This window comes from Elephas maximus, chromosome 3, assembly GCF_024166365.1.
Source record: "Elephas maximus indicus isolate mEleMax1 chromosome 3, mEleMax1 primary haplotype, whole genome shotgun sequence".
Classification (NCBI taxonomy): Eukaryota; Metazoa; Chordata; class Mammalia; order Proboscidea; family Elephantidae; genus Elephas; species Elephas maximus.
In genome coordinates, this window is record NC_064821.1 from 182,264,559 (window position 1) to 182,284,495 (window position 19,937).

General features: G+C 39.3%; 1 protein-coding gene across 4 annotated transcripts in view; it reads right to left on the reverse strand.

Annotated features, from left to right (window-relative positions):
- The window catches only part of CDC14A (cell division cycle 14A), a 187,008-nt gene that overhangs the window by 101,321 nt on the left and 65,750 nt on the right, over positions 1 to 19,937 (reverse strand). For all 4 annotated transcript variants that reach the window (XM_049880249.1, XM_049880250.1, XM_049880248.1 and 1 more), the window contains one exon: positions 7,066 to 7,145. In XM_049880249.1, coding sequence (XP_049736206.1) covers positions 7,066 to 7,145 — 80 coding nt within the window. The remainder of the gene's footprint in view (positions 1 to 7,065; positions 7,146 to 19,937) is intronic.

Genomic DNA, 19,937 nt, shown 5'->3' on the forward strand with positions numbered 1-19,937 from the left:
ATTAAACTTAGTCTATCTCAATTTAGACAAGCCAAATTTCAAATGCTCAAAAGCACATTTAGCTGGTAGCTACCATACTACACGCTCAGCCCTAGACTATATTGTATATATACTTGGGCACTAGATAAATTATTTGACACAATTGTCCAACAGATACTTTGGCTTTCAGCCTCTGAACAAATCCATGACATATATTTACCAGTTACAGGGATAAGATAAGAGTTGATTGCTAGTATCATTTAGGCCTAAAAGATAAAAATGCATTTGATAAGAATTAGTGGGGAGAACGAAGTTGTGGACAACTCTTTAAAAGAGCAAAATCAAAGGGCATCATGGGGCAGGGCCAAAAGCTGAGCAGTACCAGTACTTAAAAAGCAGATCACAGAATCTCCTCCTCCTCAGATTTAACATAAAACTACACACTAATCACTTTGCTCATCTGAAGAAACAGAGATGTATAAAAAATGAATTCTTTACAACCATTAAAAACAATGCAAAAGCACAGCAAACGTGTAAAACGGCATCGGGCAGTGCCTGACCTCCTTTAACTTCACAAGGGAGAAGGAGAACCAAGATCAACAGCCCTAGGCTGATTCCCATGAGGTGGTGGTCAGACACACCTCTTCTCTCCACCATCTCTACCAATTCTGACACCAACTGTCCTTCCCACAGCACTCTACTGGTTTGGATAATTCACTTTTCCAACGGCCACACAGAACTCACAGACCACATTCACAATTAGGGGGTTTGTTAGGGAAGAAGCAGTTACAATTCAGGCTGAGGAACACTCAGAATACAGTTCTTCCATGAGGATAACATCTTCCCAGCTATGCTCGAAGGCACTCCTCTCCCTGGCCCTAGGTCTCTGCCCAAAGGCACTCGGCTTTCTCTCTCCATGGGCGCAGTCTCCTCCTGCTGGGTCTCTCCTTCCTTGGTGGTAGTGGGCTCTTCCCTCTGCTCTAGAATTGGCTTTGTTTCAAGGCAAAACTGACCAATCCCCTCAGTGAGCCACAATTACCCTATCGCACCCAAAAACCAAACCCACTGCCGTCGAGTCAATTCCGACTCATAGCAACCCTATGGGACAGAGTAGAACTGCTCCATAGAGTTTCCAAGGAGCACCTGGTGGATTTGAACTGCTGGCCTTTTGGTTAGCAGCCGTAGCACTTAACCACTACACCACCAGGGTTTCCCCATCACACAGTCCCACCCAATCACCTGGGTGGGAGTTGCAAGGCAATGGCTAGAAAGGCCACACACAGAAGTAATTAATTGCACCGAAAACAGTTATGGTAAAATCTTAAATAAAGAACAGGCTACAAGTTAAAAAAGAAAGAATTCTAAATCATGGCTTAAAATGCTGGTCACATAAAGTCAGCAGAATAGAATAAATCTAAAATTAGCAATAACAGGCACCAGAAAAACAGACCAAAGGCCTTTTAACAACATCTGAGCGTCACCCATTTAGCCACATTCATTTAGGTTTAAAAATAAAAATGGTAATTTATCTTGACGTCTGGTAGAGGGGGAAAAAAGTATCTCATTTAATAGGCATTCAACAAAATAATTCTTACCGTGTTCATTAAAGTGATTGCCATCCTATTCCAAACAATCTTTGTCAACTAAGGCTGGCTTTTGGAAGTATACTATAAAAAGTACAAGAAGTTTGGCAGTAACCTTACTACAGAAAGTTTGCTAACACTCATCTAGGATCACACAAACAAAAAACAGAAATAGCAAAATCCTGGTGTGAGCCAATTTTCACAATGCAAATCATTGAACCACTGTCTTCTTCCAGCTGATAAAAAAACAGAATAGATGTAACTCACCTCTTTCTGTCCTCAGATCCTGTATAAAAAACCCATTGCCATTGAGTCAGTTCTGACTCATAGTGACCCTATAGGACAGAGTAGAATTGTCCTCACAGTGTTTCCTAGGCTATAATCTTTACAGAAAACAGACTGCCACATCTTTCTCCCCGTGGAGAAGTTGGTAGGTCTGAAATGCCAACCTTTCAGTTAGCAGCTGAGCACTTAACCACTGCGCCACCAGGGCTTCTTCAAATCCTTATAAACCAAATGAAACCCATTGCCATTAAGTCAATTCTGACTCATAGCGACCCAACAGATAAACTCTTAACCACTGAGCCACCAGGGCTCCCAGATCCTATATAAAAAACAAAAAAAAACAAACCCAGTGCTGTCAAGTCGGTTCTGACTCATAGTGACCCTACAGGACAGAGTAGAACTGCCCCATAGAGTTTCCAAGGAGCGCCTGGCAGATTCAAACAGCTGACCATTTGGTTAGCAGCCACAGCACCTAACCACTACACTACCAGGGTTTCCAGATCCTATATAAACCCAGTGCCGTCGAGTTGATACCAACTCATAGCGACCCTATAGGACAGAGTAGAACTGCCCCATAGAGTTTCCAATGAGCGCCTAGTGGATTCCAACTGCCAACCCTTTGGTTAGCAGCTGTAGCACTTAACCACTATGCCACCAGGGTTTCCAGATCCTATATAGTGGTGTTTATTTACCATTTTAACAAGAAAAATCTGATAAAGACTCTACTTTTCATGCTGGTCCAGGGTAGTCAATATGCCTTAGCTGTTGAGAATGGACTCAACAGTTTAGACATGAATAAATTACCCCTATTTGATAAACCAGAGTCCCTGGGTGGTGTAAACGGTCAGCACACCCAGCTGCTAATCAAAAGGTTAGAGGTTCAAGTCCACTTCGAGGCACTTCAGAAGAAAGGCCTAGCAGTCTACTTCTGAAAAATCATCCATTGAAAACCCTATGGAGCACACGTCTACTCTGACACATATGGGGTTGCCATGAGTCATCATTGACTCAACGACAGCTGGTTTTATTGGATAAACCATATATTTCCAACACTCAGGAAACCGGTGCATCCTTACCATTCCAAACTAATGCAGGTCCTTTTCCATTATACTAAATATCAAAAGCAAAGGTTTATTAAGCTCCATGAAGTAGAGCTGACCCCCGAACTACCGAGAAGAAGAAGCAGCCGCTACAACAAAAACTTGAGAATGAAAGGAAGTTATCTACAGAAGTCTTAAGACAGCATAAAAGATTTTTTTTTCCTATACCTCTGATATTCAAAAGAAAAACATGGTAAGAAGTACTTTCCCTTTGAAGTACAAAGTTAATTATTAAATAAACTTTGATGAAAATCACAATACCATAATTAACAACTATATGGTTCAACATTTCATATAAAGAGATAAGTTACATCTACCAGCACATGTTTGCTTTAGAAGAAAGGAGGTAGCCGATGCCAAGATCTAAGTGGCTGACCCATTTTAGCCTTTGTTAAGAGACCTACAAGTTCAGGCATGTCCAGAAGATCTCAAATAATTGCTTTGGAGATTTCCCATTAAGTAAAACTCAGCCACATTAAGACATAGCTCAGCAACAGAGCTGTCACTAGGGGTCATTGTCATCCTCAAACACAACAAACACCTCCCTTAAAACAAACAGTATAGATTCATTTTAATCATGAATGTTATTAAAGGATTGCCAACGGGAGGTTCGTGCATCCTGTTAAGTAAGATTTTTCCGGCCTCATACCTGCTCTGAGAGAAAACTTGCATATTCCTGTTCCTATTAGATAAAATACCACAATATGGTAAGCAGTCTATCACACAGACTCTCAGGAAGCAGGACAAAAACAGTTCCACAAGTGGCAGCGTATCATTCTAACTCCAAGAGATCTTCTGGGTTTCGCACGGGTATGTATCAACAAGCATGTATATGACCAAAGACCGCCTTGACAGGGATCACGACGGAGAGCCCTGGACAGAGCAGGAGAAAAATGTTGAACAGAACTCAAATTCACGTAAAAAAACCAGACTTACTGGTCTGACAGAGACTGGGGGAACCCTTAAAACTATGGCCCCTGGATGCTCTGCCAACCCACAACTGAAACTATTCCTGAGCCCACTTTTCAGACAAAGATTAGACGGGACTATGAAACAAAAAATAAAACACATGAGGCACGTGCTTCTTAGTTCAATCAAGTATACAAGACCAAATGGGCAGCTCCTGTCCACATGCAGGATGAGAAGGCAGGAAGGGACAGGAACTGGGTGAATGGACGCAGGGAACTCAGGGTAGAAAGGGGGAGGGTACTGTCACATGTGGAGATTGCAATCAATGTCACAAAACAATATGTGTATAAATTTTTGAATGAGAAATTAACTTGAGCTGTAAACTTTCACCCAAAGCACAATAAAAAAAGAAATGAGTATGTCAGAACACTAGCTCTGCTGGATGTTAATAGAAATGGGAGGGGAAGGTGTTGGAATGTTTCAGGATGAAGTGCTTTGGCAAATTCTGAGTTAAAGTTAAACAAGCTATTTTATCACCCCATTCAGAATCTTTAGAATGGGAATGTCCTTGCAAATCTCCAAGGAGATCTCCCAACTTTTTGTTTTTCTCCCTAAAAAATTATAAAATATCTGCAGCATTCAGAAAAGTGCAAAACTGACACCTATATACCTTCCACCAAACGTAGACTGGTATTAGTGGTTTACCACATTTGGTTTTAATTTCTCTTAAAAAATGACAAAAAAGACTCCCTTACAGATACAGGTAAAGCCCCCTTCCCCCATATGCATTCCTCCCTCCTCACAGGTGAATGCTGTCCTCTATGTGTTCATGAGCTAAGTATGATCTTGCTTTGAGCGTTTACAAAAATTTACATACTTGCTATTATCCATATATAGCCTTTGTTACTTTTTCTTTTCCACTCAATATTACATTTTGAAGATTTATCCATGCTGATCTCTGTAAATCTAGTTCACTCATTTTAACTTTGTTTAATACCTCAAATAACCAATGTTTATCCATTCCCCCGATCGGAGACCATTTTCTGTTGGCATTTTTGCTACCGTAAATAATACTCAGTGAACAATGTTGAATATGCGAACAGGTACAAGAAATCTGTGGTGTATCAGCTAGAAATGGAATTGCTGGGTGATTTAGATTATAAGCAATTTCAACTTTTATAGGAATTGCCAAATTGCTCACCAAAGTGATGATGGCAACTTACTCCCAACTAGCTTTATATCGACGGCACTGGGTTGGGTGAGCTATATATAAGAGTTTTTGCTTCTGCACATTCTTGCCAACATTTGGTGTTATCAGACTTATCAGTGTTTGTCGATTGATGGATGTGAAATGGTTTATCATTGTGGTTTTACGGGTGGTCCCCGACTTACGAAATGTTCGCGTTATGACAAGCCACGTTTATGACCGACCTTTTTTTTTTTACACATCTTACTGTCAGTAACATGTCCTACGTACAACGTTGCAGCACAGGATTTGCTGATGTCATCATTCTCAGATGTTTACTCACAGATGTCCAATGTTATGATTTACTGTTCAAAACGCTGCTGTACAGATTCAGCTTTCTAAACTAAATCAGGGGCTTCAGTTGCTTGAAAACATCGATGCAAATGCTGATCTCTTTGCTCTAGTCCATGGGCAGATTCAGGAAGCAGTGAGATGTTACCATGAATTACATAAAGGAAAAAAAGGACCACACAGATAACTCTCACTAATTTTCTGACTAGAAACGCCATCCCCATCCCCATCCCCAGGGGTAATACAGATGATCCAGAACCTTCCACAAGTGGAGTTATTACCTCAACTGACAAAATGCCACTGCTGTCCAACTCTTCTTCATCATTGGAGTAAAATTTTATAATTTCTGTAGTTTTATGTATGTATGTATGTATTAAAATATATCTGTAATTTTATATGTAATGTTTCCAACGCCCAAAGACACAAATCAGATTTATAAAGATACTGATAACAAAAGACAATAATAATGAAAACTAAAAAAAAAAAATGAGGTATTTGACTTACATCAGAAGTGACTTATGACCAAGTCGTTGGAACAGAACCCCATCGTAAGTCAGAGACAATCTCTTTTTTTTCCCCCCGATTACGGGTACTTTGCTTTTTTGCCGGATCACACGTGTGGATAAGCGTCTTCCCATGTCTTTATTAGCCGTTGGGTTTCCCTGCCTGTGAACTGCCTGTTCCTGTCCTTTGTCCTCTTCCTTATTGGGTTGTTTAGTTTTTCTTATTTGTGCATTTATTGTCTCATCTCTATAGCAAGATACCATAAAACATTCTCTCCTGTTTTCTTTCACATTTTACAGTTTTGCATTTCACATTTGGGTCTTTAATCCATCTGGAATATTTGTGTGTTTGCAATGAGGTAGATACCTAATTTTATCTTTTTAGTGACTTATTTTTTACTGTTGGTGGCATAAGCTGGACAAAGGAGTTTTGATATACGTTCCCTATTACTGCCACAACATGCTCAAGTTTACTCCAGATTTTTAAAAGACCTTCACTTACAAAACATTCTCTTCCAACACTGTAATCAAAGATGGCCTTCCTCATATGTAAATCATATCTGTGTGCGAAACAGTACACTTAGGGCCCCTACTAAACATGAGCTCCTGGAAAGTAAACTTAGAGGGTCTTTTCTATTATCCCAGATCTTGCAATCAGTGCTCATGCAATGAAAGAATAAATGGATGAATGAATGGTGTACATTATTGAAATCTAACAAGCCTCGACATGGTTAGCTCATAAAGCAGGCACTCTTGGGGCTTAAAGTAAACTGTTGGGAGAAAAAAGGAACCAAGGGAAAATTCAATTCTAAAAAGGGAAAAGCTATTTTATCCCTACTAAACCCATTGCCATCGAGTCAATTCCAACTCATAACAACCCTATAGGACAGAGTCAAAATGCCCTGTAAGGTTTCCAAGGAGTGGCTGATGGATTCAAACTGCCAGCCTTTTGGTTAGCAGCCGAGCTCTTAACCACTGCACCACCAGGGCTCCTTATCCCTACTAGACAGAAAAAATGCCCTGCAAAAATGAAATAATAAAAACAATTATCGCATTTCCTTCCATGTGACATCATGGTTACAGTCAATCAGAAGAACACAGTCATCCAACTGTAGAGTAGCGCGATCTCTAGCAAAGCGCTACAGCGCAAGTCTCACAAGCAGTTATACCTGAATGGAAGGTAGGGGGGATTTGAGCCAGACAGGAGCAGTCTGTAGGCTTCTTCTGGAGTCTTCTTTAAATAGATTACCTAAGAGAGATAAAAAAAGAAGCAACATTTAGAACACTACCAAAGAATGGCACAAAACTACTGTAATTACTCACCAAATTTGCATTTCAGGTCTTCTACTTTCAGTGACAAGCATTATGGTGATAATGTTGATTTTTGGACAGCAACCAAGTTGGCAAAATTTCCTTTTCAGCTTGAAGCTGAGCAGCCACCTTTAGTTTAAGGATGGGGTAAGAGCTCTGAGACAGAAGGCAGATCCATAAAAAGGCCTTCCAGAGGCTGTTTACAAGGATGCACTGAACAGATACAATGGCAGGGAAAAGGGAGCAGAATAATTCTGCCTCCATTATTGTAATGTGTGCTCACCAAAGACCAAAAAGCAAGCCTCTTTGCCATTCACAAAAGATCTGCAGTGAAGTAATTTAGTGCCTGGTGAAATCTGAAAGACATGTCAAGGAGCACAATTCCCCCAGGAGATCTTTTGAGCTCTCTGCTCTGAGCAAAGCCAGCGTTGCTCTCTAAATGCTCAATAATACCACAATGAAACAGGTGAAGATGCATGCAAGTAAGAGCACTGGAAAACAGGCTGGCTTAGCTCTTGATATCAGGAATCCATAAATCCTTCTGGTCTAGCATGATAAAGTAATCTTAAACAAAAAAGGAGCTCTTCAGACCAGTAAACAACTTCTATTTAATCAACAAATATTTATGGGCCACATACTGTATGCCAAGCATTGTATTAGGCACCAATGCCTCTCTTAGCGAATTTACATTCTAGTAGGGCAAAGACAATGATTAATGGAAATAAATACAGTCTAAGTGCTAAAAAACGAAATAAACAGCGTCATGGAAAGAGAATAGAAAGGGGCTACTTGAGGTAAGGTAGTGAGGGAGGGGTCTCGGAGTAACACTTAGGATGAGATCTGCAGAGGAAGAGCCACGGGAAAAGCTAAAACGTAAGAACAGGAGGGCTTTCTGAGCAGTGGGAAGATTGAGGGTCCTTGAGACAGAACAGAGTTTGGTGAGCTGGCCAGTGGGGCTACTGCAGGGGTATGAATCAGGGAGGAAGAGCAAGGCAGCAGCCAAGTCGTAAAGAGCAATGCAAAACTTAGAAAAAAAAGTTTATTCTAAGTGCAATTTAATATTTTAATTCTGAGCTGAGGACACAGGCCCTTTTCCTCTATAATTTGAATCTAATTTGATTCCTAAATCCTGCTAACTTAGAATTAATAGCACTATTTCCTTAATATGACCCAATATCAAAATCTTATGTATTTCAACAACAAGAATGGCAGAGCCCTCATTCTTAAAAAGCAGGGGTTCCTCCTCTATTTATAAAGTTTCCTTGAACCCTAAGCTATTTCAATGGCAATGTACACACATTTAATTATTAATAATAATTAAATTAATTATTAATAATAATAGAAAACATCTGAATTCTCTAAAGAAAGAAAACTAAAGTAAGTAGATAAAGGATAATCAACAAAATAAAGGCCCTCCAACTTTACTAAGAAAATATTCATTTGACAAATAAATACGCAGGTCTGATAAAGCAAACACCAGCCAAAGTTAACTGGGTATGAAACAAAACAGCACAGAAAACGAAACCTGCAACCACGCTGATCTAGACATGAGGCCAGATCCTACAAATGGAGAATCACAACTCAGCTGCACCTCAATTCATTACCCAAATCCATTTAAGCCGACCCTTGCTTTAAAGATACAATTTCCAGTAGCCAATATTAAAAAAAAGAATTTTGTCTTACCCTTACGGGTAGGCTACATAACATAGTTGGTTATAATACAGTGATTTCTCAAGACTAAAGATGCTGCAAGATATTAAGGTTGACTATGGCTGCTAAAAGGAGCCCTGGTGGCTCAACAATGAAGCACTCAGCTGTTAACCAAAAGATTGGCAGTTCGAACCCAAAAAGTGGCTTCGTGGGAGAAAGACCTAGTGATCTGCTCCCGTAAAGATAACTGCCTAGGAAGCCCTGCTGGGCAATTCTACTTTATCACATTGGGTTGCTATGAGTCAAAAATCTACTCCACAGCACCTAACGACAACATGGCTGCTAAGTGGTAAAGCTGCTTGTACAAAGCTTCCATGTTTGGATTAGGTAATTAAAACTTACACAACAACCTTTGAAAAGCAAAAACACATTTCCCTCCTTAGGAGTAATTGTGCTAATTTCCTCTAATTTTGAGGCAATCATTCTGTAGGAGGACAGCTCCAGCTCATGTGAAATACTTCTTTAAACTGGCCACCCCACTGGGCTCTGCTACTCATCTTACCTGCATGACTTAGCACACATGACCCATGTTCTCACACAGTAAGAGGAGAGCCTTCGTTTTTATTTTTATCCCAGTGCTAAAATATTGATAAGTGCAAAATGAAACCAGCAGAGGCCATCTAAATTCCAGGAAGACTCCAGGGGCAGGTAAGTACAATGACCTTTGACAACCTAATGATAGGTACTTGGTGAGAGTGGGAAATATTTTCCCCATAAATGAGTGTATTACTGAATGCATGCATGCTGGGGTGATTAAAATACCAAATTCCATTTTTCCAGGAGAAAAAATATCATGTATTCCTGTGGCAGGTCTTCTCAGACAGGTCTCTTTATTAAAAAGAGAAAGAAAAGAGACAGACAGAGGCCTGATGAAAGCACAGAAGGAAAGTAACATTTACTAAACCTTGCTGTTGAGAAATCTAAAGCTCAGAGACATAAGGAAACCTTCCCAAACTCATACTGTGATGGAGTGAGAATTTGAACACAGATCAAAACTCTTTTCTGCCTCAAGGACCCTCGCTCTTTCCACTGCTCAGAAAGCCCTCCTCTTCTTCCCTTAGCTCTTCCCATGGCTCTTCCTCTGCAGATCTCATCCTAAGTGTCACCCCGAGGCTGCTACCTTACCTCAAGTAGCCCCTTTCTATTCTCTAAGCCCACAGCTGGAGCTCTGGTGGTACAGTGGTTAAGAGCTTGACTGCTAACCAAAAGGTCAGCAGTTTGAATCCACCAGTAGATCCTTGGAAACCCTATGTGGCAGTTCTCCGTCTTGTAGAGTTGCTATGAGTTGGAATCAACTCAACAGCAAGGGGTTTGGTTTTTGTCTTTTTAAGCCCACAGGCATCTCAGATGTCACATTCCCTTGAAAATATAAACCTAGGCAACAGAAGCACAAATCTGGAGAAGAAGTTCCTGCTCTTCCCAATTCTAAACGTCATTGCACGTGACCTTAAAAATTAGGTGACTTTAGACTATTAACAATAGTTGTTTCTAAAGAATGGAGTTGAGGAAACCTTTAGAGAGAAGAAGGGATACTTTTTATTTTATGTATATCCATGTTTCTTGTACTTTGTATAGACATGTATCAACTTCTTTTAATATAAAGTAATTAAATCAGTTATAAAACGTTAAATGTGTACTCTTTCTAAAAATAAAATCTATATTTAATACTTGAAAATCTGTTACCAGATATTCTAATATTTCTAAAAATATTTTTGAATAAAATTATCTCAAAGCATCTTCTAAATATCCTGATTTTTCTTTTCTGCTCTAAGGGGGAAAAAATATGTCATCTACCTTTCTCACTAGATACCAAAACCGAAACCAAAAGAATCTTTCCTACTTTTTGATTGACAAAGCTTAACTTTTAAATGCCCTTTGCACAGGGCTTGGTGCACCATGCCAGTTCATCCTAGGCATGGTGAGTGCATGCATCACTTTTATAAAATTGTCCTAGAAACCTTCTCAATAGAATAGAATTTGACATATCCTTTCTTCTTTTTAACTGACCACCAGTCAACCAATTAAAGTGATTTTTTTCTGCTTAATTAACTTTGACGCTAGGTACTGAGGACCCAAATAGCTCGGTTCTTTAATAAAAGACTCTTAAAGAGCCAGTGTTCTAAGTACCAATAGCTATAGGGCTTTTATTTAACAACATAATAAAAATTACAGTACTACAAGTCAGCATCCTTTATACTGTTTAGCAATCAACCAGTGTCTCCCAAATTTAATCATGCATCAACTTTCCCAACTTCTACCACCACGTGTTCCATCCTGTACTACCATTGCTGTTTAAACAGAGTTACTCTTTTAACTTAATTTATTGTAAAATGTCTTATTATCATTGCTATAAGAAAACCAGTATCACCTGCCATGGAGTCTAACATAAATATTAGAAGACATAACTCTTAAAGTTTAAAATATTTGTGTATGCCACACATTGAGAAACAATGTAACAAATACTGACTTTGGACTAATTTTATAGAGCAACACCAGACCAACCTGGGAAATTAAATAAAATCCTCCCAGAATAAACCTGCAAATACAGTCTTCCCTGGGTATCCAAAGGGGATTGGTTCCAGGACACCCCATGGATACCAAAATCCATGGATGCTCAAATCCCTTATATAAAATGGTGTAGTATTCGCATATAACCTATGTACATTCTCCAGCATACTTTAAATCGTCTCTAGATTACTAATAATACTAATACAATGTAAATGCTATGTAAATCGTTGCTATACTATATTGTTTAGGGAATAATCACAAGAAAAAAAAAGTCTTTTTTCCCCCCTGAATATTTTCCACCCAAAGCTGGTTGAATTCAAGGATGTGGAACTCACAGATACGGAGAGCCGACTTACTTCTAAATCATTTCTTTGAACTAAATCTTTTGGTCATTAAATCTTTAAACGCTGTCAAAAAAATAACATGTGAATTTCAGAAGCATTTTAGAATTTACAACTATATTTCTCTACTCAGATAATTCAATCCCTCTGATACACAAGGGATGAATCTTAAAACAACAAACGGCTTAATATAGTAGCCTAAACCCAACTCTGAGCCATTAATTTGCTAATGGTCCTTCCCTGAGGACATCTGCCTCAGGCCTTATCATGTTTTCAGCTTTGTTTTTTATGTGATATTGTTTTCCAAAAAAAGCCTTGCTGCAGATACATACACATACACACACGCACACACCCTAATATATTTAAAAACGAAACCTATGCCCCTATGTTTATTATATTTATATTCTGTGATACGGAAAGTAAACATCCTATGCCCTTGAGGATTGGATATGCCCATTTTAGCACATTCTTCAATTCTGACATCTGGTTTCCTCTTACTTGTTTTAAAAAAGAGGAAACAAAAGCTGGGAAGAGCTGTTCCCAGCCAGGTACTGCCACCGGAACCTTGACGTGATAGCTGTGAAATTAACATTTGCGAGTCAATTGAATTTCTTCAAATCAGAAGATTCCAGAGAACAGATGGTACAACTTGAAAATACTCCAGAAGCACTAAGATTTACCAAATATGGAAGACTTATACCAAAACAAGGGGAGACGTTTTTTAAAAGCTTCAGACAACTAGGTTTAGTGTACAAAGATGTCACTATGCTATGTGTTTCCGGCTCTAGCCCATTTATTAGCAGTCACTGTTGGGCCCCTTTCCCTAGCCCTTTAAAACTGAAAAGTATTATACTTGCAAGATGGCAATTGAGAATGGGGGGAAGCAGACTTTCCCCAGTGAAGCTAACCTGGTTTGAAACCACTGGTCCCTAATTGGCTTCTCTCTACACCCTGCCTTCCTGTCCAGGGTTCCTTCCAGTAGGCAAGGCTCAAAATCCCAAAAATCATCTTTGATTCTGTCCTCCCCTTCACTGTACCCACCCTCATCAAATCACTGCCTGGACTGATTCTTTCTCCACAGTTTCTTTCAACTATCAGACGGATCCAGGTTTGGGAGCCCAGAACGTATCCTTTGAGGCGAAGCCCACTTTAAGAAAAAGGACACAAAATATCTTTTTTAATTTTACAAAAACATATGACCACACGAGCACCCCACCAGGACTCTTCCAATGGCCCTGAGAAGAGAGGCCCAAGCAAGGAAGAAGCCCTGAATCGTAACTTTCATTGGCTTCCTGGTGAATCTGTTTCTGGCCTTTTCTTTCACGAATATCATCAGCACCTTATTTCAAACCTTGACCACTGCACATTAGGACTAACACCTTTTCTTTCTGCCTCTTCCTCCTGCCTACTCCAGTAATTCCAGAACAAGGCTCTAAGAGTGTTAATTCTGCTCAAAAGCCCAGCTCAGACTGCCTATCTCTCACCAAGGTATGGTCCCAACCTAACTTTCCTGGTGAATTTGTCATTGCCCCTTAAATGAACCCCATCTGCTAGCTTGGATCCCTCACTTTCCCTAAACATTCTTGACACCTTTCTGTATCTGAATTTTTTTCTGGAATAGTCTCATCATCTCTGCCTATGAAAATTCTTCCCATTTCACTAGACTTAAATATGGAAACCCTGGTGGCACACAGTGGTTAAGTGCTATGGCTGCTAACCAAAAGGTCAGCAGTTCAAATTCACCAGGTGCTCCTTGGAAACTCTGTGGGGCAGTTCTACTCTGTCCTGTAGAGTTGCCATGAGTTGGAATCAACTCAATGGCAATGGGTTTGGTTTGGTTTTTTTTTTTAACTTAAATAATCACCATCCATCAGTCACTTTGTTATACCGTGATAGCTTGCATGTTGCTGTGATATTGGAAGCTATGCCACTGGTAGTTCAAATACGAGCAGGGTCAACCATGGTGGACAGGTTTCAGTGGAGCTTCCAGATGAAGACTGGCTAGAAAGATCTACTTCCAAAAATTAGCCAGTGAAAACTTTATGGATCACAACAGGACAGAATCTAACTTGCTTCCTTTGGACATGTCATAAGGAGGGAATAATTGCTGAAGGAGGACATCATGTCTGGTGAAGGAGAGGGGCAGCAAGGGTAAGGAAGACCCTTGGTGAGATGGAGCTGCATAACTGCCACAACGAGGGACTCAAATATGCTGGCAATTATGAGGATGATGCAGGACCAGGCAACATTTAATTCTGTTGTACATAAGGTCACTACTGAGTCAGAGTCAACTCTGCAGCAGCTACCAACGACTTAAATATGGTCCCACGATGCCTTTTTTCTTCAGTTCAGAAATCCTCCCCCTTTCTCCTTAGACTTCAAAATATGACACTCAATGATACATATAATAACCATGACAAACAATGATGATAATAAAAACAAACAGTAATACAATGCATATTACGTGCCAGGCACCATTCAAAGCACCTTATACAATTTGGCTAATTAATCCTCACAATCACCCCTAGAAGTTTCCATTATAATTTCCATTTTACAGATGAAGTGTTGAGAATTAGATGCCCAAGATCACAAAGTGCCATGCTGGAGACAGGCAGTCTGGCTCCCATACAAGGTACACACTCTAAACCACTTCCTGATGGACCCTCACAGCTCTGTTGTGATTATTTTCCTTTATACTAAATAGGAAAGTGCCTTGAATGCAGTAACCAAGTTTTCCATACCTTGTATAAGCCTTGCAATGCTTCTGTCAGACAGATGCTTTAAACTTATAAAAGTACTGAGAGTGCATCCATTCTAAAGGGTTAATTCAGCTTAATTAATAATTGGTAAATGAATTTTTAAAAATGTGTCACTATAACATTAGTGCTAATGCCAGGGGGAGCTAGTGAAATTAACTTTCTGAGTCCAGTTGTAAGAGCATCAAATCAGATACAGGGAATTCTCCAAGAATGTGCTTAAAGACAAAGTAATGAAAAGACTGGTTTTAAAAATAAAAGCTCTTTCAAATTACATGTATTTGCTTATAAAGAGTGTCTGAAGAGTCAAAGCAAGCATACTACCTGCCTCACTCTCCCACTTCCCGTGTCTGTTCTGAAGCTACACTCAGCCACTCCCAACACCTGATAAAAGGCAGGAAGCAGAAGGTGGAACGGAACACAAGTCACCAAAGATGACTGTAATTCAATGTGCATTTCCTCAATCCTTACAATTTACACAGGAACCTGAACACATCCCGGGACACAGGAGGAGTCTGAAAACCTCATTAAGGCACTGACAGCAAGGGCTCTGAAGGGGGCCAGGGAAGGCTCCATAAGTTTAGCTGGTTACCTCCTCCCCTTCCTGGGGATCTCAGTTCTCAATCACTCTGGCAGGGCCTTCTTGGCAACCTGATGGGATCAGTCCCCTGCCTTATGCTGTTAAGGCTCCTTCTCTTAGCCCTGTTTGTCCTCACACGTTTCTGTGGTTGATTTAGTCTGTCTCCCTGACTCAGCTGTAAGTCTAATAAGGGCAGGATTTCTCTCTCTTCTGTATCTGCCGGACTCTAATTCTGCCCGGCACAAAGGCCACACTCAAAAACTGTTTGATGATTTCAAGAATGGTAGGTTAGAAGGGGCATTTTATCCCTGGTGGCACAGTGGTTAAGAGCTCAGCTGCTAACCAAAAGGTCGGCAGTTTGAATCTACCAGCCGCTCCCTGGAAACCCTATGGCGCAGTTCTACTCTGTCCTATAGGGTCGCTATGAGTCAGAATCAACTCGACAGTGACAAGTTATGTAATAACAAGTGTGACACAGTCAGAGAACACGGATCATCTATCAAGAGAGTGAAACAACAGAGCGTACTCGTTGGGTACCCCAAGTCCAGAGACAAGTTGTCTGGGTTCAAATCTAGACTCTTAGAAGCAGTGTTCTACTACCTCCCTGTGCTTCAGTTTCTTTACCTGTAAAATGGGAATAATAACTACCTCATAAGGTTGTCTACTGGGAAAACTAATAATATACGTAAAGTGTGCAGAGCTGTTTCTAGCACACAGCTCTTCTATAGCGTGAGACCAAAGAAAGGAAACAAATTTTGGTCCCAAGATATTTTTTTTTTTCCCCTTTTCACCACCTGTATCCATGTGAATCTAGATCCATACTGTTATTATTTCTCACACCTTTATCCCTAAAGCCTGCCTATGTGTACAATCAACAACGCATGAGGTTATAAACGTCCCTCTGGATTGCTATAGCGAAATCATAACATATTAAACCATTACTTAGTTCAACCCTCTCATCTTCAAGTACGGATGTTGATTCAGTCTCCTGAGTATCAAAACTATAACATAAATGCCACTGGTTCTGCTTTATCAAATTCATGACCAAAATGGCAGAAGATCTCTGAGGTAACCAGTGTCCCTCCCCACAGAATGTAAACAGAACAGAGTTGATGTTGCTAGTACTATACTCATTGTTTTTTCTTATTTGAACTTCTCATGAGCAAAAGAATAAGATTACTAGGCTAGGTTTGTTTTTAGGACAAACCAGTTAATTGCAAAGAATGAACCACAGAACTCCATGGAACAAATTCTACAAAAATACACTGTGAGATTGGAATCTCTAGAAATAACTGAAATATAAAACTTTTTAAAGTCTCTTCCTTGGCTCCCAAGACCTTGGTTCTCAGACTTCTTAAATGTCAGGACACTTAATTTATAAAAGGCTTTTTCCTGAAGACAGCATTAAGTCTTAATTGTCATACACAAGCACAAACAAAATGTTTTAATTTTATTATTTTTAGCAACATTTTCTTCTTAATCATTTCCTCCCATTATACCCAGTGACTGAGAAAACATCTGCATTCAACTTTAAAACTTTTAAAAATAGAAAAAAGCATACAACTTTTTTTAAATGCACGACTGAGTCTACTTTTGTTCTAATTGCTTAGGGAAATAGAAATATTCAGTGTTTCACAATTACTGACAAGTTAGATAGGTTAATCTGATTACCACCAGAAATACAACTGTATATATAACAACCTGTATTTTCTTCAGTCTATTTGAAATCTACTGTGCTAAATAGCCTAATTAAAACAAGACAATGCTACAATCTTTGATTGAACACATTGCGAAAGAAAGCAAGTCATTCTCCGTCAAGATTGACTCTATTGTAAATCACAGAATATGAGGTCTGCGAAGTATAAGACAATGATGCATTTGCGTAACAAATCTGGAGTCAAGGTTAAGGCAGAAACTGACATCAAATATCTCCACCACTTATTTCTCCCCTAAAAATACTAAATAAGCTGGTATCCTATCCTTATGAAAACAAGCTCTAGAAATGAGTGTGACATCTCTTTATATTGCAATTTGAAATTGGGATTCGATATACAGTCAACAAGCAGTGGACTTTTCTATTCTATTTATTGAAGAATTCATTCAGAATAGAAATACTTCTCCTTCCGTCCCCCCGCCACCCCCCCACGATGGGTGTAATCAGAGTAAAACCAGGAGGAGATCTTTGATGGGCAAGTTAGGAGAATTGCAGATAACGTTAGCCATGTTATATCCTCCCATTTAATTTGATGGGAACTGAAATCTTCATAATAAGCCTGAAAAGATGTCCTTTCAGACCTGACAGCTACATCCAGGACAAATATACACCTCTTACTAGACTTGAGTCTCGGTAACTCATCCTTGTCCTGCCTGGGGAGAGCTCACTTTCCAAAGCAGACATCCCTGAGCTGGCTACATCTCACTGAACTAGCCCAGCCCCTTATTAAACAAACCAAGGGAACACTAAGCCAATGTCCTCAACACACAGAAATCTAAAAGGACCCATCAAAGGGAAATGGAAGAATATGTTTGGTCTCAAGAAAACCTGAGCCTAGTCCCACACAATCTGAGCACTAGGCTGTTATGTTGCAACATGCAGGTAAACATAATCCTGTATATCATCTATCATTCATCATCAGAAAGCAGTCTCTGTATAAAACACAACAACAGGCTCCCTCCAGAGTATCACTTGAACAATACATAGTCTCAAACTGAATGGCTGCAGGCAAAAACTCCTGGAGCTGAGTTTCACTCTGAGTGTAGTATGAGTTTTATTTCATAAAACTTTTTCAAGTTAAGAAAGAAAAGTAAAAAAAAAAAAAAAGTGAGACATGTATACTCTTTTAACCAAAGGCTGAGTTACATCAAGCTCAGAAGGCAGAGAACCATAACTCCATTACCTATGAAGATACTGATCATAGATAGGTTCACTATAATAAACCAAGATTCACTGTTTAAACTCCTCTTAATAACCTATCATCAATTATACTAAGACCTTAACTTACAAATGAATTATATTTCAAAAGTTTATTTACAAAGGTTACCATTAAAGCTCTGAAAATATTTTCCAGAGTTTTTAGGTTCTCAGGCGAGTCCAAAAATGAGTACTTATTCCATCTTATCACTAAAATCATAAATCTAAAACAAATGTAGTAGAAAACATTAATTCAAAGCCTAAAAGCTAAAACAAAATAATTAAATAAGTTTGTTTGCTTCTTAAATTACCTTCCCTCAATGCTAAGACTTGAGAAATGATCAGATTAGAAAAACACGAAAAAATCAATGAAAATCTTTATAATTGCTCTAAAGTGAACCTTGAATCACATCAAGTGTTTTAGCTGGTACTTTAATATATACAATTGCACTTCAAAATGCATAGTGTTGTTGGGTGCCACTGAGTCAATTTTCAACTGGTGACAGAGTGTGACAGAGTAGGACTGCCCCATAGACTATTCTGGGCTATAAACTTCACAGCAGCAGATCAGATAGCCAGGTCTTTCTCCCACAGAGTGGCTAGGTAGGTTCAAACCACCAATCTTTAGGTTATCAGCCATGTGCTTAACCATTGCGCCACCAGGGCTCCTTTTAAAATGCATAAAAAAAATTTAAAAAATAGATCGGCATTAGGATTGATCTTAAATCTGAGGCGGGGGAAGCAGGGCAAATAACAGAGGAGAAAGATTTTTTTTGTTGTACTTTAGATGAAGGTTTACAGAGCAAATTAGTTTCTCGTTAAACAATTAATATATTATCGTTTCATGACATTGGTTGCCAATCCTACAACGTATCAACACTCTCCCTTCTCAATCTCAGGCTCCCCATTACTAGCTTTCCTGTCCCTTCCTGCCTTCTCATCCTTGCCCATTTAGTCTCATTTTGTTTTTTGGGCCTGTCTAATCTTTGCTGAACGGTGAACCTCAGGAGAATGATAGATTTTCTTGATGTAACTGGAGGAAAATAATTGAGAGGAAAAACGATAGAGAAAGGTAAAAAAATTTCTGGACATACACAGAAGAAAGACTGCCAAACTTGCCATGAATGGAAGCTGACCGTCGTGGTACAGCAGTAAGATCAGTGTGTGGCTTGCTTCCCTTTGGCACACAGAAGCCTATGATATCTCTAGGAAGAAGGAAGAATGTAGACTAGACAATCCAGTATATTCATTTTACAAACTAGAGCATGCACCACGGGAATTTTAAAAATAATAATAATAAATCTTTTCAAATAATGTTATCTTTTCTACATTTTAAGAAGTTTATAGCTGAGATGTTATCCAGACTTTTAAAACACAGGCCACACACTATTTGCAAATTTAGAATCTCATGGTAACTTCTAAGTCACTATTCTTTGAACTTACTCAAGAATAGAAAATCAACAATGAACACAAACAAGGAACAGGTTGTTCTCTTCCAGGATGCCAGTATGTACAAAAGAGTTGTTGCTTAGAGAAAGCAAGAGAAACAAGAGCCCTGTACACCAGGAGGGTGTTTGCAGAAAGGATTCTGGGGCAATTTTTCTGTGCATTAGCCCAAACTGTTCAAACATTTGCCACATGACAGGATCATCCCTTCAAGAATATAATAGAATTAACCTTTCTTAAATGTGTATAGATTTTTTTTTTTTTAAGAAGCAATTACGTTCCCTAAACGGCCCTTGTGGTGCAGTGGCTAAGAGTTCAGGCTGCTAATCAAAAGGTCTGCAGTTCGAATCCACCAGCTTCTCCTTGGAAACCTTATGGGGCAGTTCTACTCTGTCCTAATTGACTCAACAGCAGTGGGTTTGAGTTTTTGTTTATTGGATGTTCCCTAAATACTTCAGTTTACAATTTCCACAAGCAA